Source organism: Cottoperca gobio, chromosome 13, assembly GCF_900634415.1.
Source record: "Cottoperca gobio chromosome 13, fCotGob3.1, whole genome shotgun sequence".
Taxonomy (NCBI): Eukaryota; Metazoa; Chordata; class Actinopteri; order Perciformes; family Bovichtidae; genus Cottoperca; species Cottoperca gobio.
In genome coordinates this window covers 16348792-16373549 of record NC_041367.1, presented here as the reverse complement: position 1 = coordinate 16373549, position 24758 = coordinate 16348792, and the positions used below count along the sequence as shown (strand labels likewise).

At 40.7% G+C, this 24758-nt stretch overlaps 1 protein-coding gene across 1 annotated transcript in view; it reads right to left on the bottom strand.

The window, feature by feature from the left end:
* Positions 1-12929, bottom strand: part of frya (furry homolog a (Drosophila)) — a 40315-nt gene extending 27386 nt beyond the window's left edge. Inside the window, 11 exon segments of the mRNA XM_029447204.1 lie at positions 26-127; positions 593-691; positions 804-896; positions 1311-1479; positions 2376-2456; positions 2551-2630; positions 2732-2822; positions 2959-3098; positions 3947-4000; positions 7445-7644; positions 12860-12929. Coding sequence (XP_029303064.1) covers positions 26-127; positions 593-691; positions 804-896; positions 1311-1479; positions 2376-2456; positions 2551-2630; positions 2732-2822; positions 2959-3098; positions 3947-4000; positions 7445-7644; positions 12860-12929 — 1179 coding nt within the window.
* Positions 12930-24758: the final 11829 nt, after the last annotated feature.

Here is a 24758-nt window from a genome sequence, read left to right as displayed (position 1 = left end):
GCTGCTGGTTTCCAGGTTACATTACCTTCAGATTTGAGAGGCAGTTGTTAAGGAAGACATGCCATCTGTTGAGGAAGAACTGTTTCTGGCTTACACACAGCAGGCACGTCACCAACGGGTAAAACGCCTGTAGAGAACAGTTAGTGTTTAGATCTTCTTTATCATATACGGCCTTGTTGAAATAGCTTCACACTGAATGTAGACTTTCTGTAAGAGCAAACTGCTGTTCCATAAGGGTTGTTGTCTTTCCATTTCCCCGTAATCTGCAGTGTTGAAATGCTTTAATGAAGACACTTTGGGGGAGAGGGATGTTTCAGACGCTCATAGGTACATACTTCACTGTGTTCATGCTTGTTTTTATGCATTGAAATGGCAGTCTGTCTTCCCATATAAATTATTTCTAGTGTGGGCGATGACGTTGTAAGAGTGCATTACACAGGAGTGACCTTGAAATGCTTGAGGATTCACAGAGACCACAGGCATCCAGACAATCTAAGCATGCAGCAGAAGGGTGTCAGAGTGAAAACGGAGGTGTACAAAAACTAACAGGGCCAACAATCAGTGTCAGTTTGTTTTCTGCTCATTAACTAACCAGCGAGTGCTTCTTTCTGGAGGACAAGTCCAGGGTTGTGTCGTACAAGCTGTCCACAAAGTTCCTCAGGCAGGGTACGTTCACCTCATTCTTCACGGCCTAGGACAACAGCACACAAGGTCACATGACAAGACACAGTCCTCTCCAGAGTAGGGCTCTTCAATTTAAATTGAATATTGCGTAATAAACGTACGAGAGCAAAACAACTTACTGCTGCAACAGGAACCAAAATTTCAACGAAGAGACCAGCCAAGGCATGCTTAATGTCCTTGTCCTTGACTTCCAGGAAATATTGGGCGCACTCCTGTTGAAAAGAGAATTGTACATGGTTTAATACGCAATGAAAACTTACATCACTTTAAATATACTGTGACATGTCAAGAGTGTTTACCCAGGAGGTAAACAGATGTGATACTGTATGGCCAAAAGTGAAAGTGCATGCCAAAGCTAAAAGGAAACATAGCCAAGGTCAAAGGGCAGCAAATCCCGACCATCCTGAGAATGCCTTGAACATTTTTTACATACTGGTGATATAAGCCTATATTTGGGGCAAGTTTTACAATCAAAAGACATAAATAATAAATGAATAAAGAAAAGAGAGTTTGAATCTATAGTTTATGACTCATGATCATAATAATGCAGGAAGGCAGGTTTATGATAATCATTTGGAACTCATTCAAATGATTATTATTCAATAGATTATAGAAGTCTGTTGTACCTGCATGAACTGAAAAGATGCTTCAAAATCCTCGACAGGATACATCTTAATTCGGAAGAACTTGACCCCCATGATGAGGCTAATGGTACTCTGGACTACATATGGACTCTGCTCTTTCTGCCGCAGCTCCTTTAGCTCAGTCATAAACTTCTTCTTCACAGCAGGAAACCTGAGCGAGAGAGAGAAAAAACTAATGAGATACTATATAAAGACGTATAGCTGTATAGCTCAGTCAGACAAATCCCAATTCAGCACTTCCACAAAAAGTTCTTCCACTTCAGAGTTGTGACGCGAAGGAATACAGACAACATTCAAGGAGCGTGCCTCCTAAAAATACCATCCCCTCGTCTTACCCTCAGCATGCAGACTCTGAGTCTGTGCCCCAAGGTGAACTCCCTTTCTAGCACCTGATCCCTTGCCCAAATTGAACCAGAGATGGGATTCTTCAGCTGGTCTATATTTAGAAGATAATTCATCATGAGAGCTCACTATGAGCGTCTCTTAAACTCTTCCCCGGTGCCTGGTGGTGTACGCATCAGAAACAGAATACAGCTGTTTCTGCATCTTAATCATGGGAGGAAGAATTGTTTATCATTTCTACAGACGGTGATTGAGAATAATTTCAGTTCACAGCTAAATTCTTGACCTTTTTCTTGGCCTCCGAGAAAAGTAAAGATCTCTATAAAAGCCTCTCAGTGAAGTATCTCCTGCAGGAAATTAAGCAGAGCGCAAGGAGGTATGCAGTGTGCTCACCAACCATATCGCTATTTTAAGGGTTTTGTTCTTTGCTGCAATGATCTGAAAACTTCAAATAAACAGACATCAATTTCCAGTCCTAGTTTGGTGTGAAGGGGACCTGCCCAAAAGTTATCGTCCCTACAGCCTGTTCCAGTCTCTTGAACCGGGAGATGTTTCGCAGAAAGGCATTAGGAATGGTAACACACCATTATGATGTGGCATGACACCAAAGCCCGACAGAGCAGAGAATTAGGATTTACGAGCCAATGAAGATGGATGGAAAAAAAGATTGAATTATATAATCATAGTTCTGTCTTTGCTACTTACTTGGACTGGGCTAAGACTCCTATGATTTCAGCATAGAGGTCTGCTACAGTGTGCATGTTGCCAGTGTTAGGACCATGATACCTGAGGGAAACACAACACAAGACAAAGTAAAACAAATCTTAGAGGAACCTAAAACTGAAAAAAATAAGGAATAGTGGAAAAAGACAGGACTTACCCCTCTTTGTATCTAAAGTGCTTGAAGGCTAAGTTAATGACTTCATTGACCAAACTGTCAAGGACCGGGTGGAGCGGCATCTAGAGACACAATGGCATGAACAACATATTCACAAAGTTTCTTTTTTCAGCAGCAGTAACTCATAATAGTGAGTTTTATATCATAACAAAATAAAAATCACCTGTTTCAAAACTTCTATGAGTACAAGAGAGAAGATGAAGTCAATGGCCAAATCCCTCCTTTCAAGTAGATAATCTCTCTGCTGCTCGTCGCTGTTGGAGAGACACGAAACAAGGCCAACAAGGTTTGCTACGATCACACAAGTGCATGTGAGCTTCACTCTTGCTTCTTTAAATCTTCCACATGTGGCACATTGTTGCACCCGATAATTCATTGAATGATTCTCACTTTTTGGACTTGGTGTTGGATCTTGGCCGGTACTCGTGCAACTCCTCCTCTAGTCCATTTTGTCTTTTGTACCAGTCAAACAAGGTGCGCAGGATGGAGGGGAGACAGTACTCAGCCAAAGAGCTCATGGTGCTTATCAGCTGGAAGAAGAAGAAGACGTACATCGTGCAAATGCATGTTTGTGTTTGGCAGTTAACATACCAAAGTAAGAGATGGCAATCAGTGTTTCCTTTGTTTATTTGTACCGCAAATTAAACAAAGATTCCAACAGCACAAGATAATTAATTTACGTTCCCTTATATTTCCTACATTTGGATAATACACGGAGTGAGGGAGCTTTAAAGTAAAGTCCAAAGCTACATTGATTGATAGAAATGAGGTGGAAGTGTGAGCCTCATTGAGACTACTCAGAGAGACAAGGTGCCCATGGGGCAGGCTCCCTCAGTCGTGGGGGAGGGTGAGAGAAAGGAAGGAACGGGTGGGATGGGCTGGGCACACAGGAAGGGAGGAGAGTCTGGTCGGGCATGGGAACACAACGAGCCCTTCATTCAGCACGAGGCCGGAGCATAATCCTGGCTCTGTGTGGCGGCTGAATGGCCTCACGCAGCAGCACAAACACACCCCTGTGACTGTGAAAGAGCCTTCTCTGCAGAGCCACAGACCTGCTGGACACACCTAGCACAGAGCCAGTGCCAGCAAGGTAAACACTCCTGCCCTTGACTGCGTCTGAAAGACCTTTTGGGGATGTGAGCAGGGCTTTCACCCATCTGCTCTTTCATGTTACAGTGCATCATACTAGAGCAGTATTCCAAAACTGACTAGGTGTTCATAGGGAGAGGCAGAACAGTTAAATGTTGCTCTTTTACACACAATTTCATGTTATCTTTTTATGTAAGGCTTGAATGCCTAAAGTTAGTTTAGTAAATAGTGATGCTGTTCATCAGCTCAGTGCATCACTTCGCTGTTATAAGCATTTCACAGGACTTACTTGGTCAAACTGAGGATCTTCTCCCCTCTGCAGTGACTTTGTTAATGGCTTTTCCTGAAAACACAGAAGAAAATAAGTCATTTTGCAACTTTTGCAGGTTTTCTTATTTGTACAAAGTCAAACTGGCAAAGTTCTCTGAAGTTTTGTCTGAAGCCCGTAACTCTATCCTGTCTGGAGACTGTATGGAGTATTTTTGAACAGGGACTCATTACAGACCAGCTAATGAGAGAGCCATCAATCAGTCTGATGCCAGGCATGAGCAGGCAGGGCCACATTTTAGAGATAGGACATTCATGACAGCTCCCATTATTACAGTCTTCTATCATCTGAGATAAAAGCCTTCATGAAGGGTTGAGCACAGTCTTGTCCTGCGGTAAGGACAGTCCTGACTTCTGTACATCCTGCTTGTTAGTGAATGATGGCTGAATGAGTTGAGATATTAAGAGCTGCTAACCAGGAAAGCCAATATAATGAAAATGTTGCACTCTCTGAGACATGCTGCCTTAAATTGTAACACATTCTTTAGCATTTAAATATTTGATTGCATTTTTTTATATAGATATTTCTATTTGGTTTAATGAAGCAGTCCTTTGTTTATACAATTTAGGAGCCAAAACATGCTCAAAATTAACTTCTAATATTTACAATAAATCCTCAGTGTACAATCGCTGAAAAATGACCCATAAATTATGACGTTCATCATATAAATGACAATTACTACAGCATCATTTTAAAATGTGTCCAAACTAATTCACTGGCATTCTGCCACTAATGAAGGTTTGTGTCTTAAATAGTTACTCAGTATACGAAAACCAATAAAAACAAAGTCAAGAGATTGCATAGCGTTTATGAATTGGCAAGCTTCAATGAAACACATTCAAGCTTTATTAAGTGATATCTGGTTTAATTTGTGGAGATATTAAACAGCTTGCCTAAACACTTTGTATTCTTCTGGAAACACATTAATATGAATAAGTGCAATTCAGGTTTAATTTGAGTTTTTAAAGATATTTAATGCAGCATTAGCAGGGGACACTATCTAAAACACACAACAGTAAAAGCAGAATGTTTACATCCACACTCTACCCACAATTACCATCTAATCTCTCCTTTCACAAATCAAAGCATCTGCCTCCCTTTACCTTTTTGCTACTCTGCTACCTCTGCTGTGTCGTTGCTCAGACAGGCACAACACAGCACATCACTTACTTGATGATCAATCCAAAACATCTGATGTGTCTGACATTGACATTGCATGGGCTGATGGTAATGTCTCTCTCTCTCTCTCTCTCTCTCTCTCTCTCTCTCTCTCTCTCTCTCTCTCTCTCTCTCTCTCTCTCCCTCCCATGCTCTGATGAACTTTTTAGTTTTGGGACAAATGCTTGCATCTGAGGAGCCCATCTGTGCTCAAATGACAGAAAAGTCGATGACTCCTGCACTGTTGGGCTTTAAAGGACTTTACTGCTCTTTGTGGCCAGCTGATGCAGCAAAACTGTTTGAATTCAATTATCTCACAGATTTGCAGCATTTTTGTTTACTAAATTCCTTTTCTGCAAATTACTACTAAATATCTTGTACTGATGAATTAATAATCATGACGGATTGTTGAACGTGACAGATTGAGTTAAACAAATTGACCTGAATAATGAGGATGAACAGGAGGGACAACTGTATGTCAATAACTACAAGACGGGGCTAAAACAAATAACTCAGCCAATTCTCCACTGAGAGAAGACAAACAGAGAGACACATCCTCCCGTCAGCTCTCTAGAGGGAGTTGCACCGACATGAGGGGGTGTTCACTTTCCCTGTGGTAATTAACACTTCCCTGCAGACCGGGACTGGTGACTAACAGCTTCCTATAAATCACAGTCCCTAAGACTGGAGACAGCCATAGCAGCCACAAGTAAACTGACAGTATATCAGACGTGTACAACCTAATTAAAATGATTGTGAATAGTATCTTTGTTTGATTTATTTTCTCCCCTACGCTGGGACGTAACAGAGGGTAACTATTTATGGTAAACAAAGCTAAAGTGTCTTCGGACATAAAGCTACGGGGATGGTGGTTGTTTTTCTTAGTAATATGGATCAGTTGGTCATTTTCTGTTGACTTTCAGCAGCACTCGTAAGATACTAATGTGGTTCTAGGAGCAGGTGGTGAGTGTTGCAGTGGCTCTTCCCTGTCTGCCTGACTGTCTGTAAACAGAATTATTTATGACAGCTGTTGTTGGTCCTACCGATCGGCTTCAACCTCTCAAATATTTATTAGTGGCTTTACCGCAATCTAATTTTCCAGAAATGTTCATTAGTCAGTATCTTAAGTCTAAACAGTAGATGGAAAAGACAAGGCTAGCAGTCAGTTCCAAATGCAAACTATTAAATGACTTGCTGATGATTAGTATTCAAGCCGGAAGTTCTTTTGCAATCAAAAGGCATTAGACAGCAAGCCTCTTGAGAAAAGATGGTTACAAATTTGATGTTTGATACTGACAGTTTAACATGACTTCTTCAAGGGATAATATCACAGCAGCACATTTCACATGTTAAACTCCTTAACACTGACGCTTGTACGATGAAGCTCCATACGCACATTGTGTCCCCAGACTGCTTCACCACCACCATGCCTTCAGCTGACAGCAATTAAACATGACAAGGTAGTTAACGTCTCCACATTATGTGTGTGAGACTCAGTGCATGCCCAAGGCCTTGAGTAATATATCACTGTTTGAACTGTTAGGGCTTCACTAACATGAGTCAGCATGCTTGTTGTCACACAAACATATATCAGCATGTTATATAGTTAAAAAACATACGGTATGATAAGTATATACACAACAATGAATGGTCGTTTAAACCATATGATATTGAGATCCCTCACAAAACGTAGTGTCTATTAGGGGCCGTTTGTCACAGATATTTTAAGTACATTTAGCTAATACTTTTATACTTTTAATTATGTAGGAGTACTTTTACTTAAATTGTTGTATTGGTACTTTTACGTGCATAAAGGATCTAAATACTTATTGCACTACTTCCTTACAGTCAAAGCAGCTACAGATTGCCAGGCTTCCTGTCTGACCTTGTTATAGCAGTTCACAACCTGAGGGTTGGGACACCCACAACGGGTCATGAGATGATTAACAGAGCAGCAAACAAGAAGAAAACAAGAAAAATGTTTTTATGTTGGAGACTTTTTCAAATTGTTTTAATTTAATACATTATAACCAGCCGTTGAAATATTCCAAAAGGAACAATCTCTAACAACTTTCCTCAAGCTTTGATTAAACTGCATACAACTCATAGCATGCAACCTTTGATGAGCACTTATGATGAGGTCTGTTACAGAGCACCAATGTCATGACCTCACTCCCCCCTAATAATACCAACAGACTATTTTATAAATTGTTTTTCGCAACATCTGTAGCAAAACACATCCAATCACCACAGGACACAAGTTGCAGTAACCCTTCAGTCTGCCACCCTCTGAGGACTCACCAGCGGCTCAGCCATGATGATGCGGATCTTGCGCTCTGACATGGTGGTGAAGTTGGCGAACAGGCTCTTGAGGACGTACTCGCCCGGCTTGCTCTCCGGGTCAATGCTGATGGGCATCATGGCTGGGGGACCCTTCTCGCCCTGAGGACAGCAGACTGGAGGGATGGGGGGTTTACTGTATCCGTTCCCCACAGGAGAGGCTGCAGAAACACAAAGAGCACAAGACAGTAAACAATTGTGTCAAATATTGCCAATTCAAGCACAAATGAGTGGGGCAGGGTCAGCCACAGATCTGTTTACAAAGAGAGATCACCGAATAGAGTATTACTGAGAAGCTTCCAAACATGGACATAAAGTTCCCACCATGTTGAACATTCCTGAGGGAGACTGTCCAAAGGGCACCGGCTTGCCCCGAGTCGGCTCTTTCTTTCCGACTGCTGCAGTGAACACTTAGTGCATATGGAAATTAAAACACCATGGCCTGCAGCTGCTGTTTTCATTTCGTACCAAAGATGTCATTGCCCTTTGAGGGAAGCAAAATTCTTGTGCATGTGACCATCCTTCAGCCAGTGTTATGATGTGGCTAACCTTTAATTACGGATGGCTTGGCTTAGGCCATGAAACCCCACAAACTAACACACAAGTTAAAATTTGCCTAGTGTTACACTCCGCTGCTTCCAGACACAGAAGTGCTAAATATAGTAAGGAACTGCATACAAACATCTCATTAGAACTGTAAGAGTTTTATTTAGCCTGAAGCTCAACAACCCCTAACTGCACGTCCACCTCACCAACAGCCGTAAATCTGATGTTTAAAATATTCAGAAAGGACAGAAGAGACTTATTGCCTCACAATGAGAACCACAGGTACTTATGCTACTGTATTCTGAGTGTGTAAATGTGTGTGTGTGTGTGTGTGTGTGCATGTAATAAATAAATGTGACTGGACAGATCACATCAGTAGCAGCAAAATACAGCCTTTCAGGAAAACATTACACCTGTCAGAATCACAGAACAACACAACACAACCACTTTGGGGTAAAAGCCCTTTAGAAAGCTGGTTTGAGCTTACTAAGATAAAACATAGTATATGTAAACACTTCAGCCTTGCTGCATATTTGTACAAAGTCCAACTGTCATATCTCAGATATTTCTCTGAGAATTATGTATTTCAAATATATAATTAAGATAGTCAGTTATCAGTGTAGAATCAGCAAGTATATTGCAGACCGTCACATCATGCATGTCACATCATGCAGACCTGATTAAAAGTGATTAATGTTCATGTAGTGATGTTGTGGCAAGACGAAAACCTACAGTCTGTATTAAACAGAGCAATCAGATAACTGCTCATTTAATTGAATGACTTCTGTAGTCTGCCAAAAGAGGAATCAAAAGCAGGGACATCAATTGTCTTGCAGATCAAAGGATGACAGGATAAAAACATCTCTAATGAATTACCCAAACTGCCTTACTCAAAACTATTACCTCTTTACAGGTACTTAAACAGAAAACAACTAAGATACATATCAGCACGTGGTGCTGAAAAAATACAGGTGTTGAGTACATTTCCAATCAGAATTTCTTTTAGAGGCTGTTCAGTAAGAGTATGCAGCTCTGATAAAACTGCACAAGAGAAGCTGGAGAAATGCTGTGGAACCAGTAAACACGTCTTCTCCAGATCTTTTCAGGACACGAAGCGCTTGGATATCTTTCGAGGTATGCCCAGCATGTGTGACGATCTCGTATGGCTTTCAGAACAGCCTTCCCTCACATGTGGCAACTCAGCACCTACCCAGGCCCTTGATGAAGCTGAAGACGATGGCCTTACTCCAGCACACAGCCGTCCCGTCCATAGTGGGGAACGAGGATATGGTATCCAGGTTTGTCCTGAATCAAGACAAACGCTGGCTAGTAAAATCCACCAACGTCCATGTCTGGTGTATCAGCTGGTACTGTCCTGCAGGGCATAGTTTCCATGGCGCGCAGAGCCAACGGCGGGTGTGTTTTAAAATGTGGGAGTAGTGTTTGGTACGGGAGACTACGCAATATCTCTTTCTCTCTCCCTCCCTCTCTCTCTGTGAGCTGCTTCTGCTATGGCTTCCCCTAGCCTTGTGACCAACCGGTGCCTTCCAAGAGTGAAGGTCAGGCAGGAATTTTTAGCTGAGGCACAGCACAGTGATGAGGTCCAACTTGTTATGGTGGCATAGTTGTGTGACTATATTTATCCCGGGGGTACACACTATACTGACAGAGCAACCCTCCCTTTTCCTCCACCATCCTACAGCACGAGGGTCAGACCACCAAAGTGTCAACACTATTGTTGATCTGGCACTACTTCGGCACACTTCACTTTAGGCAAGTTCTCAAAGAATTAAAGACTTTTTAAAGCACTATAGCAATTACGGGAAATCAGTAAAAAATAATCTGATTTTTACGTAACTTCCCAGCAACAGAGAGTCTGCATGCACACATTTGATTTAACAGATATTTAACAGGGCACGTGTTGGATAAAATAAAATCGAAGTATAATTTTTATCGAAATTCTCCCATGTCAATTACTTAAACTGGAAATGGGAGGTGAAGAAAGCAACCAGTGTGCATATCAAGTCCTTTCTGTAGCTCTGGGCGCTGTACGAAGACTCAGACGCGACATGTGACTCTGCAAACAAGGAGCTCGGGCACAGTGTGCATTACATCATCGCCATGCTGGAAACACCCTGAGCATGGTGGTGCTCCCTAGAGGACAATGCAAACAGGCTAACAAGTGTCTCTCTTACACACACACACAAATACACACATGTACAAAGAATGCAGTTCACTATATGCATCCACAGAGACTGCCCCGCTGAGTAAACAACCAATTTAGCAGTCATTTGTGAACAGAGTGAGTGGATATTTAGATACCACTGACCTCCTTAACTGGACAAAACATAGACCTTAGGGAGCACTTGTAAGAAACATTGACTCTGCATTTCTGTAAGAGAGTAGTGGGAATTACCTTGCAAAACATTACTATTTAATCCTCTCCTCCACCACTGTGCTGTATGTACTGTATACTTTGATGCTGGGTATAAAGGGACTCTGTTCTTAGGGGCTCCACCAATGGTGGGTGTTAATAAAAAAGGTTTGCGTCATGTAACGTAATGAGTGGGAAAATGTTGTCGTCATCGAACATAAAGTTTTAGGTCAAAAGAAACAATCAGAGTCCCTGTTAACAACCAGATGTGCCACACTGGCTATATTTCCATATTAAAACAGAATAAGTCACTAGAGCTTACATTTAATCTATGACTTCACTTGGATCCTGGAATGCTGTCTGGAGTTGATGCTGAACTATTTTTGCTGAAATATTTATCAAAAAAAGGAGGCAACAGCTGGTGCCAATGAAGCAACAACATCCTAATACTAATACATTATCACAAGTTCACAGTTTGAGTGTCCCAAAAAAACAAAACTGGGGAGAGTGGAGAGAGTGATTACAGACCTCTGTGGAAAGCAGATTAAAATGTCAGTCCCACATTATTGACCATCAGCCCTGTTCTAGCACTCTGACATCATGCTGGATACTGGCGCCTGCTGTGAGAGAGCATTTAGTTTATTTAAAGTACACGGAAGCGACTTGTCTATGTATAACTTTCACAATTTCAATTACTGTTGATAAACTATTTTTAGCTCCTCAAAAATAGTGTTACACTGCGCACACAGTTCCACCAGGATAAAACATGAAAAACAAATGATTTAACAACTTGGTCAAATGTGACGCAGAAAATGAGCATCGTAGTATTTCATAACAGAAACAACTGAGCTGGACAAAAACATGTTTGACTTCTCATCAGGAGAGCACCGCTGTGCTCACTGGCTCACTGCAGCTCATCTCCCGCTCTGATTGGCTGATGGTGCACCGGCCTTCAGGCATTTTGAACGACAGACTCGACGCCGCTGCTACACAATGCCAGTTCAGTCCTGCTGGTTGTCACAGTTTGATTAGAGCTGGACACACCAGAGTGCACTGTCTGAAGGACCTTGACTTTGTTTACCTTGTGGTCACAGCCAAACAGTATCGGATAGAGAGCAGGGACACTTATTCAAACCTCTTTATTCTTATATATTAAACAATTAAGAGATTTTCTTTCCCTCAACGTATATACCAGCAGCCTAAATATCTGGAATTGTAATGTTTTTAGATTAGATTTTTTTTTTTTATCAACTAAATTCTCCCTGTTGCCATCTTGTGATTCATTACATAACAGCTTGTGTAAATGGGAGCAGAGAGATGAGATTATAAGATCACATATTAAATGAAAATGTTAAATGCATAGCCGTGGGTTGCTGCTGATACAGTACAATCATGAGTGCGTGCACATTTATCAGCAAAGTGATCCACTCGGAGGATTATGCAACATCATCGGAAGATGGCTCAATGTTGACAAGGACAGCATGTTCTATGGTACTGTATCTCTTTTCATTCAGATTCAATACGTATCCACAAGCTAACAAGCTGGCTGAGAGATGGAGCACACTTGGTAGCATAACTCACTTAGATCAGTCAGATATGGCTTTAGCTGCTAAATTGTAATTGGGAAATGTATACTGGAAGTGTTTAATTGGCTAAGGTCCCATTTCCTCGTTTTGGAGACTGCCTATATTTCTGTTTGTTTTTCTTCCAAAGAGAGTCCAGCTTCATCTTCCACCTCCTCATATCTTACATAAAACAGAGTTGTTGCATGATCACATGCAGAGGCATCCTATCCCAAATCCTCATGGGCCACGATGACAGACAGTGGAGCTGCAAGCTCTGGACAGAATATGCAACCAAGCTGAACCTCCACTAATCCTATTACTCGTGTCCTCGCACCTCCTAAGAGCTTTTTAGACTCCTTTAGAGACTCATAGATTGAAACAGGGCTAGAATTGAAAGAAAAGCAGCAGAGATGAGATGCTGAATCACCATTAGCAGAACGTACAGTATAGTACACAGGTTATTCTAAATAATGGTAACTGCACTACAGTGCTGTGTGCCTGTGTATTTATTTATTTATAACCTTTATTTTACCAGGATAGGTCTCATTGAGATTAAAAATAATAATTAGCAACTTCTTCTTGGCCATTAATTCTTGCTAGATACTTGCCAGAGTTTTGTCCCTGGCTGTTGCTATGAGACAATTAAAAACCTTTTGGAGGTGCTCTGTTGCTAAAAGTATCACGCTCCCAAGTTTGCAGCAACTAGCGTGCTAAACAATATAATCATGCTCAGCTCAATCTGCAACAAGCAACAGCACATCCAGGTCAGACCACAACAGGAAAAAGAGGCTATAAAGTCAGGTTCCCAGTAGAGCTGCAGCCTCAGCCAGTCACTCAGCTCTGTCAGCTGAGGACAAACACCACAACAACAAGAGACAAACTGCTACTCACTGCCGCTCCACGATTTCAGTAAGGATTTGATGCTGATTTCAAAGAAGCCAGAGTCCTGCTGGCTGGCCATGGCTGCAGCTTCCCGTCGAGTGTCCCCCCTCTACTTTTGGTTTCCCTCCAGTAGTAGCAGCAGCAGCAGCAGCTGAGCTGGGACCAGCAGGTAGCGCCTGCTGTCACCTCTCTGTGACGCACACAATGCTGTGCTGACGAGACCCTGAGAAAACACACTGGCAATGCTTCACCCCTCCACTTGTGTCCTGTCCTTGGCTATCAGCCCTCTCTCTCTCTCTCCTTCCTTTCACACTCTCTTGACATCTCTCTCTCTCTCTCTCTCTCTCTCTCTCTCTCTCTCTCTCTCTCTCTCTCTCTCTCTCTATCTCTCTCTCTAAAGCTGTGGCAGGCAGTGGGCGGCAATGCAAGCTCCCTTTAAATAACTGTGCGGAGGCTGAGAGTGCAGGAAGCAATCCTCTTAGCGGAGTGCAGTTAATAATAACTACTGTTTGTCTGCGTGCAGGGCCTGATAACGATGACAGAGCTGGGCTTGTGCGTCTTTCAGCGTGACTGGGACCATCTGACGGGGCGCCACCACTGACAGAGGAGATGGAGAACGCGGGAAGTACGACACATAACAGGGGACATCTGTGAGAGCAGTGGAAAGAAGAAGACACTAAAGTGGTCAGCAAGCAGACGGGATTAACTGCACACAAGGGATCTGCACGGGGATCAGGGGCTGAATGTTGGCTTTTAACCCTTTTATGTCTGAACTGCGCAACAAATAGTTGTCAAATATTTATTTTCTAATAATCTAGTCTTTATTTTATCATATCAATTAATAGAGAAACAAGGTTATCAATGTCAAGGGGACATATTTAAAATGCTTATTTTGGCTGTAAAATCCAAAAGTATTCATTTAAAACTGTTTAAAAAAAGTAAACAACACAAATCAATAATTAACTAAATAATTTAATTCCTACCAGTTTCATACTGTGATTAATGAATTACTTGTGTAATAGTTTCAAGACTATCATTGACATTTATTAATTAATTAATTAATTCTTAAATCATGCAGCAGCTTTCCCTTCATTACTGTTGTTTGCATAACAGAAATATAAATAAATCAATAAATTAGCAAGTGTATTAAATTAATGGAAATGTGATATAAAACATTTCTGTACTATATTTTCAGTCAAACCAGTAAATGTCCCTCTTTTTTATGGATACTGTTAAGTGAATCTTACTACCCTCTGACTAAATCTTAATGAAAATAAAATGCTTTTTCCTGAACTTTTAACAATTAAATCCAACATCCAACATTTTCTATGTAAAAATCAGATGCATGTCCTCAACCATATGGACTATAAAACACATCCTCCAATCCCTTTTACTCTACTGCCCCTCAGCGCTCTTAGTATAATCCTATCAGAACTCTGTCTGTCCATCAAGCGACAGCCACTCAACCTTCATTACATAATACACTCTCTGATGGAGAAGCCATCAATAGTTGCAGTGTTTGGTAAACACATATTTCAGGGGCTCAGGTGTCCTGACTATACCCAAAACAGTACTGCCTGGCTGCTCCTTACCTATATAGTCCCACCCTCCTTCCCACAGCAGTGACTTTGTTTTTATTTTGGCACCGCTAAATAAACCAGCTTGTACAAAAGTGCTGTTGTGACTGGTGCCATCATTTATGAGGGTTGCGTTTGTAACTTGTTACGCTTCCTGAGACTGACACACTCATTAATTTTGTCACGCCATAACACTCGAGGGAATGGAGACAGAGAGCTTTCTTTTCAAACATGACTGCTGACATTGTGTGTACACCTTGCAGAGCCGTTCTCCTCTTTATGCTGATAAAGAATACATGAAAAGTTTTCATGACTTGTATCCGTAATGTCCGAAGTGGAATAGTGTTTTAAATAATACATTGAAGAATAAACAGCAAGCGGGACAGTATGTGGACACTGAAAAAGCACTATGTGGCTAAGCTTTGAGGCTGCTACTGATACTGTAACTGCTACATTAAGAGAGCAGCTCTCAGAGCTTACATAGCGTGGTGCTGATACTCACACAACTCACATGGGGATGATATAGTTGGTAGAAATATCACACTCGTATTCCTACTATTCACATAAATCCATATGTCCCTTTCATAGTAGTCCATCTGGTGTGTCTTTTAGCACGCCTATACATTATAGCTTCTACTATTCTTGCCTAAAATAAATAAAATCTTCAGAAGTTGCCAGTATATTTGCCCTATCAGCAAAAACATCATACATACATCATTCAATGAGTCAATGTCGGCATTTGAACTAGATTGTAGTATGATTCTGAGGGTCAGAGCACAGACTCTACAATCATCTCTGTAAATTACCAAAATTATAATAATGTTCTGAAAGCAACTATGTTCTTAGATATGATCTGGGAATGTTCAGAAACAAATCTTTCCCCTACTACATGTACCGTATGTCATCATATTTGCAGACAAACTGTGTTTTAGATCTGTTCAAAAATCAACATATACACTGATAAGGAATATGATAGTCTAAACAGAGCAAATTTGACTAATTATGGGAAATTGCTTGGCTTATTATGGTCACAGCAAACAGAGATCCGGCCAAATAGATTATTTTAACACTGAAGAAACAGTTAACTTCTCTGACCTATCCATCAGTTATAATCTGGTCAGCCTGACTTGTCCAGTAAGAGGCCCTCCGTTGGGAAACGGTTATATAATTCCCTACTTGTATAATTGTACACTTTTTTTAACAAGGTTGCAAAACTCTAAAAAGTTCAAGTGGAGGCAGACCCATGCAGGCATCTCTCTCTCAAACTTACTTCTATTTGAGAAGCAGTAGTAACTTGTTTAATGGACTTGTCTCTCAGAGAGATTTGAGGTGACTTTACTCGAAAGCCATGAAGCAGACAAATATGTAAAATGTCAAAGCAGATCAGAAGAGTAATGAATATGCCAGAGAAGACAACTCCTCGTATGTATCACATCACATCATAACAGCCAGGAGTGGATATCATGAAAATATCAGACCTAATATCACACTCAAACTTAAATACCAAGTTCATGGCAGAACACCTTTATCGGATATCTCTAAACTTGTCTGCAATACTGCGGCCAAACATTTGGACGTAAAGCACTGACAGTTTGCTGGCACACTGGGTAGGATCAGTGTCACTTCTTAAGCAGGAAACCGCTTCAGTAATACTTCCATAATAACTGAGCTTTGCAGGTCTGTTCATTGGCAGCTTCACCAGCGGCAGATTTAAAGCAACACATTCAACAAGTGAAGATTGTTCACAGTTTTCTTTAATTAGGCTTTAGGTGGGCGACGGCTCGGACACATTAAGCACTTATTAAAAGCATTATCAGGCTCTGATGAAGGTTAGGAATGTGAGGTATGTCTGTCCAGTTCAGCCATCTTTGTGGTTATCAAGCTTAAACACTTGACTCCCTCTAACTCGTACTCTCTGCCCCTGGTGCCCCTAGTTGTTCTTCTTCTTCTCTTTTATTGTGGCATATTCTGGTCTTTAATGTCCCTATTTACTTCAAGGCATTACTGTTTCCTTGTTGTAAATAAATAAGGAGTACAGACATTTTGGAAAGTGAGGTCAGATAGAAAGCAAATTTGTCAAAATGAGCAATATATAAAAATAGTGTGATACTCTCGCACTGCCTGACCCCATTATTAACAAGCCGTCAGATTCCTAGGTGAGTGTGACAAATACAATGAGGAGGTGAAGTATTTCACAAAGGGATGCTATTAGTAGCTGATATTCTGCTATTGCCTCTGAACCGCATTTAAACAAAAAACACACATTTCTCCCAGATTAAAAACTGAAATCTTGAGGCGATTACCACCGCTTCACAGATGTCAAAGCAGCACCTACTTTCAAGAATGGTGGGCCTCTTCTTCTGGCGCATCCTTTTAAACTTCACTCTGAAGTCCCTGGGTGGGAATGGATCCAGAGGTGAGCTGGCAAGGCGCCCCGGGACAACCTCATAGAGCCCCTCAGAGCAATCCGTCTCACTCTCCTCTAAAGACATGTTGGATGGCAGGCAGCCCTCGGCTACTTCTATCATTCTTCCAAAGAAGACATCTGAAGCTGTGCCAGGTTTCCCCCTCTTTAGTGTAATGTCTATTTTTTCTCTTCCTTTTCCTTCCTCACAAACTTGTCTTGGTCGGGCAGCAAATTTCTGCAACCAGAGCTGTCAGCTTCGGTCTGCTAATGTGTTTTAACCCCTGCACTTGTCAGGGTAGTTCAGCAAGTTACAGTAACATTCATGAATTGGGCAGGTATTGGATTACTTAGAGAGCCCCTCCTCTTTTAAGCAAAAAGGCAAGAGGCAGAGGGGCAAAGTCATTACTAAAAAGGGAGGGAGAGGGGAAAAGAGGCCACTCTGACAGCTACAACATCCACGCCTACTGTAAGCCCACGAGGCATTCCTGTATAAATATCCTGTATTTGTCTTGGAGTCCACACATCAAAGTCTAAACACACAAGTCTTGCCTCTGGCAGCGTTAATGAAGCGCAAACTAATTTCCTAAATTATTGTGTGCTCAATACCAACAGGAATGAAAATGTTTAAAAGCTGCACAATAACTCCCGCTTCACATTCAGAGCTGTTTGACAGAGAAACACATCCTCAACACGCACTGCCGGAAGACCTCACTAGTTCCATTAGTTCAGTGCAAAACATCTGCACATTCCCAGCACTTTCTTCTGTATCCAGTCCTCTGTGCTGAGGTTGTCTTCCCACTGCTTTATATCCTGCCGTTTATGGCTGGTGTCTTTGAGGGAAGGTGTGAAGTAAGACGTAAATCCAGAGAAATGTTCACACAGCTTGAAGCTGTTGCTCTATTCAGTCTTTTCGAACCTCTGACGTGAACACTAACTAGACACACCTACCACATGAACCCGTTTTTCCAATTCTGACCTACATCACCAATACAAACACCGTAAAGTACGTACGTGAAGTGAAGGCGTTTTCTGTTTTAGGAAGAAACCACAGTTAGAACATGGAACAACCAGCCTATACACTTTTGTTTTCACGTCGCTGCTGTGATAAAAAAACAAAAAAAAGAATTTTTTGTTGTGTGGCAGAACAAAACAGAGCCATGTGACTACAATTAAAATGTCAAACATCAAACTTAGATATGACTTCACGGTTAACTGAACATACAGAGTTGAAGTATGTCAGAGAAGAGAACAGCTGCACAACAGGGAGCCCCTGGCAACAAGTTTCCCTTCAGTATAATGAGTCCAGCAGTTCACTTTTCATCTACCTGTCAAAGAAAAAGGGTAGCCCAAAGAAAACAGTTTCAATGGAATGCTTCTGCAGCAGCACACTAGAGACAACTGTCAAAAACAACAAAGTACATTCATCATGTTTCTACCACTCCTGCACAATAATGGAGTCTGAATTACAATTAGCTATGAGCCTGGTCCTGACCTACTTAAAAAACGTCCTTCAGGACAAGAATCATCACGTTGTTATAGTAAATAACAAGCAAAGCAAAGTCATGTCATCACAACACCTTAAGACATGCTTTGTGTTTGGGGCTCAAGGACATGATCCCAAAACATTCCCATAAAACACAAAACAAATGACACAACTCACACCTGCCTACGCTTCAGTTCGGTTACAAAGGAGCTCAGTTTTTCACATTTAAAGTGTTTGTTTTACATGGTTTAAGATTTTTACTTTTTCTTTAATCAGAAATCTCATCTTGTGTTTATATTTTAATTTTATTAAAAGATTAAATATGTTTTAAATACCAGGGACACATGCTACTGTGTTGTATTGTAATGTAGTATTACATTAAATGACATGAGCTAGCAAAGGATGTTACAGTAATAGTGCTCCCCCTAGTGCTCAAACAAATACACTGACAAGTATATTTTAAACCTTCACAATTGAAATCATGTACTAGTGTGCACACATAAAATGTGCACTTAATTAATGACCGGAACCTGATCATTCAGTAGGAAATACATTAGTGTAACTGTTTCTTTCTTTCATTTGACTAATAATAGTCTATTGATAGTTATAACTGGAGCTCATATAACTTTCTCAATATAATTAAATATATTGCAATATCTGGGTATGTAACTATTAAACAACAGAGAGAACAGCCGAGCTAATATGTTCAAACTAAATTTGAAATGTTTCAGCTATATCGTGTAAAGATGGTTACTATATTATAGCAATTTACAAGTTTATTACAATCTATAAAAGAGATCTAAAAAAAAGTAGATTAGCAACTAAACACCCTGTAGACCTCATGCACTTTGTAAATGGGAGTGAATATAAAACTACAACTTAGACTGCACTTTATGCATCCAAGACAAAAATGAACCCGGTGGGCTCCATGATCAACAATGGGAAAAACAATGGCACAAGAATAAGCTTTTATTAGCTATAATTTCTTCTATATAGACTTTTGTCAAGTCAGAATACAAACTGAACCAAATACAAGTTGACTTAAGTTCAAATAAATGTCTATGTCTGTTTCATCACATCAGAATGTGGAGCAGAGCAGGACTGCCTAGGCGAGAAACTAGGTTGGAATCGGCACGGTCGCTGAAACACCCTCCGGCTGAGACAGAAGGCTGTTACCATGGTGAGACACATTTAGATTTGCACAGGTAGAGAGCTGAACATGATGAATAATTGATAGATATCAGGCCCTAATGTTAGCACAAACCAGCTGAAGGTTAATTCTAGCTTTGCTCCTGGACTTTTGAATAGCACACTCATGCAACAAGTAGACAAACACACAGCAGCACACTGTGGGAACTGATGCTGGCTACAGACGACTGTTACATAACAACTTCAAGTGAGACAATATTGGTGTGTACGAATGTGCCACTGGAGTGCATTTCACTTATCTGTTTTCTCTAGACGCTCAAGAGAAGAAGCAACATTAAGCTACTGCACATGGTGCTGTTTAAACATTTACAAATCTCTTGAATGCCGAGTGAAAGGACTTTACATAATGAAGCTTTTAAAACTTTTACAGGCCAGGCATGCCACAGTCTCCTGGTCTTGGCCATTTGATCCACCCATCTCCACATGTGACATACTATAACATCACATACCAGGTGGAAAAAAATGGGCAACTGTTCTCTACACGGGGTTAGTTCAACACACATGAGGACAATTCAAGGGCTGCAAACAAGCCCGCAATCTGCACCTGTTCCCTGCTCGGCCTGCCTATTATCAACCTGGGGAGGGAGGGGCTTCATACTGAACACATGCAGTGCCTGAAAACAAGAGACCAGGTGAGGTGAACACGTGCATATCCTGTTACAGTGAGGTGATTATGTTCTTATGGGTTTCTGCATCAAGAGGAAGGGGGAAAAAACACCTATTTATTAGTGTTCTTATTTATTCTGTGTTTTTATTGATTACACTTCTTGCCAGCTTAAAGAAATTAGAAATATTTGATGATATTATTATTACAGGTCATCTAGCAGATGCTCTTATCCAGAGCAACTTACAGGGAACTAACTATAGGGACAGTCTCCCTGGAGCAATTCAGGGTTAAGTACCTTGCTCAGGGGCACAATGGTGGCAGCCCTGGTATTGAACTCACACCCATCTGCTGTTGTAGTTGGAAGCTGTACCATTAGACCACTAGGCCACACATGATATCTTACTAAAAGGAAGTGCTGCCACTGAATGGGATAGCATTATATTTGGAACAAAGTTTTTTATGTCAGACATTTTGGTTGACATTAACATGCACACCGGTGGCAATACTGTCAAGTCAGGTCATGTCAACATTATTTAGTGGGTGCTTCTGCACAAACACATTTGTTCTGTTTGTGTTTCAGAAATAGAACCAAGGAAAATAATGAAGTTGGAAAATCCTCACTTACAGTATACATCTGCAAGTCAGAGTTTGAGATTCTCTTTGTGAAAATAAAACTGACACTTCGACATTCATGTGATGGTGGATCTGTAGAGATACCAAAATAGACACAGTTGACTTATGTAATACATGCAAGGTAGAGCGCCGCTTGTGCCGTGATATTCATAAGAGCAAAACAGTTTCCTTTAGATTAATGAAAAAGTTAATTTGAATGAATAAGAAGTTTTGGATAAAGCAGAAACTGTATTTGCCATACTGTCTGAACTGTAACCACTGAGTTATATAATTAAGAACACAGAAGGTCACCGCTGACTTCTACTGAAAAGTGTCAAAAAGTCCACTATTGCTTACTAACCACAGGAAAAAAGAAAACCAAGCACCATCCAAACATCCATCAAGGGTCACCAGGGGGGTGGAGTCTATCCCAGCATGCATGAGGCTACACGGTACATCGTGGGCAGGTAGTCTATGACATCTTAATAAATGTACATTTTCACATCTTTTTTTCTCAGCTGAAGGAATTAGGTTTTTAATCGTGATGGAGGTTGCTGGGAGCAAAAACTGCATTTTAAAGCCATTAGCTACAGTTGCAGACATAACAGGTTGACACTTGATGATTGTGCAACAAACTGTTTGGATCAACAAATTCACCCAAAAAAAAATTTCATTGGGATTTGTTTTCTTCGCCCTATAATATTATTTTTTTACGTACATTTAGCTGAAAGAGACACTTTTATTCAGTACAGCATGCAAGTCTTACAGTAACACACTTCATGCTTTAAGATTAACTTCACTTTAACTTTTTAGAACGCAAGTGTCGCACCAATTGACTTTGGAACAAAGTGCTTTAAGATTGGTTTTCTTTTAGAAAACATGTCGACATTTTGTGATGTTTGTGTGTTAAACTATCTCCATTAAAGACTTCTTATCGTTCGGTTTTAATTACAACCTCCTCAAAATGCGATTCAACAAGACTCCAACTGCAACTTAGAGCACTTATAGCGACCCGACTAATTTATGAAAGGCCTCATGTTACTGAAATACCACACAGAGAAAAATAAACTGTTTTCTTGTAGCTTGAAAACAACACACTACAGTTACTGCGCCGGAAAATGAAGTGCAGAAAGTTCAACAGACTTGTCAAGGCTTGAAAAGATGATAAATACCTTCGACTACAGCAGGTGTTTTGCTTACTCCATCTCCACTTGAGAAGTGAGTCGAAGTTTGAGCCTCAGCGTCCCTCCAGGCGATCCACTTGTTCAGATGCACTTCTCTACTCGGTCTCCCTCCATCAGCTCTGCAGAGACAGACTCCGCCCCCAGCAGTCACCCAGCTCATGTCCTCCTGAATAATGAAAAACATGCAAAGCTTGGCTTCCTGCACGATGACCTGGCTCGAGGCCAAGTCAGCCGCCCTGTGGTTAGTTTGACAGGGGAGCCTACTCACTAATACCACAGAGGCTATTAGCAACAATACATTCAGTTAAAAATACCATCATACATCCTACTATGGTGTTCAACAGAGTCACTAGAACATGTAAGAGATATGGAACAAAAATATATTCATGGTATTTTTAATGTATAATGTAGACCTGCTTATAATATGTAGCCTAAGGTCATAAGCTAATTAACTAAATGTATTTTTGCCCCGTTTTCAACTTTTTTTCTGCTTACAGCAAATTGATATATTTTTTAAGCCGTTTGACAATATATGCATTTATTAAATGCTTATTTTCAGTACAAAGCATAAACCAAAGCCACAGACCTACAGGCCATAATTTATGGCCTATAGACATGTTTTTCTTTATGCTTGTTTTTTAACACTTGTCCCTAGATGGGCATTTACACAAATACATAACTCAGCAGTAAAAAGAAACCCCATAAAAACATCAAATCAATACAAAACACAAACAATGTTACAATAAAGATACCATAAAAGCTTAAAAAAAAACACCATTCATGACTATGACTGATCCCCCTTGAAAACCGTCTCAAAGGTTCGTCCAGATCTAAAATCATTTATGTATATACTGCTGCAACTATATACAGAACTGGTGCACATTGAGTTAACAGACCTAATGAGCTTCCTGGCTTGTATGCCATTTCCACACCTACACATATGTGTATTAGTTGCACAACAATTCAATAAGAAAGGAATATGAAGGAAGAATGTATAAGAAATACTATTGATTGATAATGAATTTGCTCCACCATAGTTTTGCCTCAAACCATATGATGTGGAAGACTTACCTATTAGCTGCAAATGCAATGTAAGTCAACACAAAAACAGTAGATTGTGTTTTGTATTGATGTGTACAGTAAGTGGGACCACCGCTTTGAACTTTCAGTGAAATTAATTTAAAGAGAATCCAGCAGATGGCGTCAAAGAACATGATACGAGTGGAAATGTCTTTGAAGAAAAGGGGGTGAAGAGCAGCACCACTGACATGAAGGTTTTGAAAATAAGAAGCCTGAGAAGTGTTGGAGAGAGTGGTTTCCAAAGAGGTGACCAAGGAAATATAAGTGCACATAAGACAACTTGATGTTTTCTTTAGTTTACAATTGATCTTCAAACACCTACACTTCTTAAGTACACTTCTACAAATAGCTCTCTGGGCTCTAATAGATGTGTAATAAGTAAAAAAAAAAGAAAAAAAAAAAAGGCTTGTGTTGCTTCATGAAAGATAACGTTGTGACATGTGAACTCAAAGCCTCCGACAGACACAGCTGCTGTTGTTGAGAGCAGATACCCTGACAAGGCAGGTATGAAGTTCAATGGCTGGCCATCAACCTCTCACTGTGTTAGCACTCAGGGAGCGCATGCTACTGATTCAAGATGATAGCATGCCCAAGAGCTCCGTCCAAACCAGGACAACACAATTGCTTTGTCAACTGTATGCACACACAGGGCTTGTCACGATGACAGCAGAGCTGGGAGTTATAGAGCACCAGGTGCACTAGAAGACAAGAGATTTACTTTTATAAGATTACTTTTTTCTTTTAAAATAAAAAATAAATAAACAGACATTGCATGGAAATAACTCTGTTATTCTGATTAAACCAGCATGTATTCACTTTAATAAGACTGATGCAATTTGCAATTAAGCTTTGGAAAATGTTTTCTTGTGTGATTTTTCTTCCAAAGTGAGCCAGGTGTTCTTGGCTGTTTTTCGCCTGTGGTGATAATTCTGTTAGCCTAGCCATCAATGAAAACCACAACAGGAAGGACAGAATTCAAAGCAGTTGCATAACTCAGCACCGTAGCTCTGACCAGATACAAGTGCTTCTTTCTGGTTTCTTTGAGAAAAACAGAGAAAATGCAGGATAAAGGAGGATGGAGATGATTGTCACAGCGCAGCACTTGATGCACATGTAGGTATTTTTCAGCTCAGATGAAAGTCTGCAAACCAATTAAAAAGACATTCTTTAAACCGGCTGTGAAAGCCATGACCCACACAGAGACACATAAAATCACATTAACCACATCTTCTTCAAAGTAAGTCACGTTTTACTTTCCACTTGAGGGTTGTATAGGTTCAATTCCTATCTGACATTTTTCAGGGGTATTTTTGATGCATTTGCAGCAATGCCATAAGGAATTTCTTGCTGTAATGTGAAGGTTTTCAGCTTGGAACCACCTACCTCACAGCTGAAAGTCTGAAGTATGATGATCCTTGATTCATGCTTTGGCTCTTTTAATGGCGAATATGGGTCTGCCTTTGAAACCTTTGAGTTACAGCACAAGAGTTCAGTGTTCTACTGAGAGGTGGCTGCAGAGGGAGAAGGCACTGAAGTGGCAGGTCAGGAGCGGGGATCAAAGCTCTCATGTCTTGCAATGATGCTTTGACTGCATGGACTGGGCTGTGCCACATGATTCCACCAACAGTATTGATGAGGCCACAGATGAGCTGTGCTTCGTCATCCAGCTCTGCTAAGTATAAGGACAAGGACACACTGTGATGTTTTGGAGCCACAGTCCTGTAATCCATGAGGTGTCAGCTGTGTCTG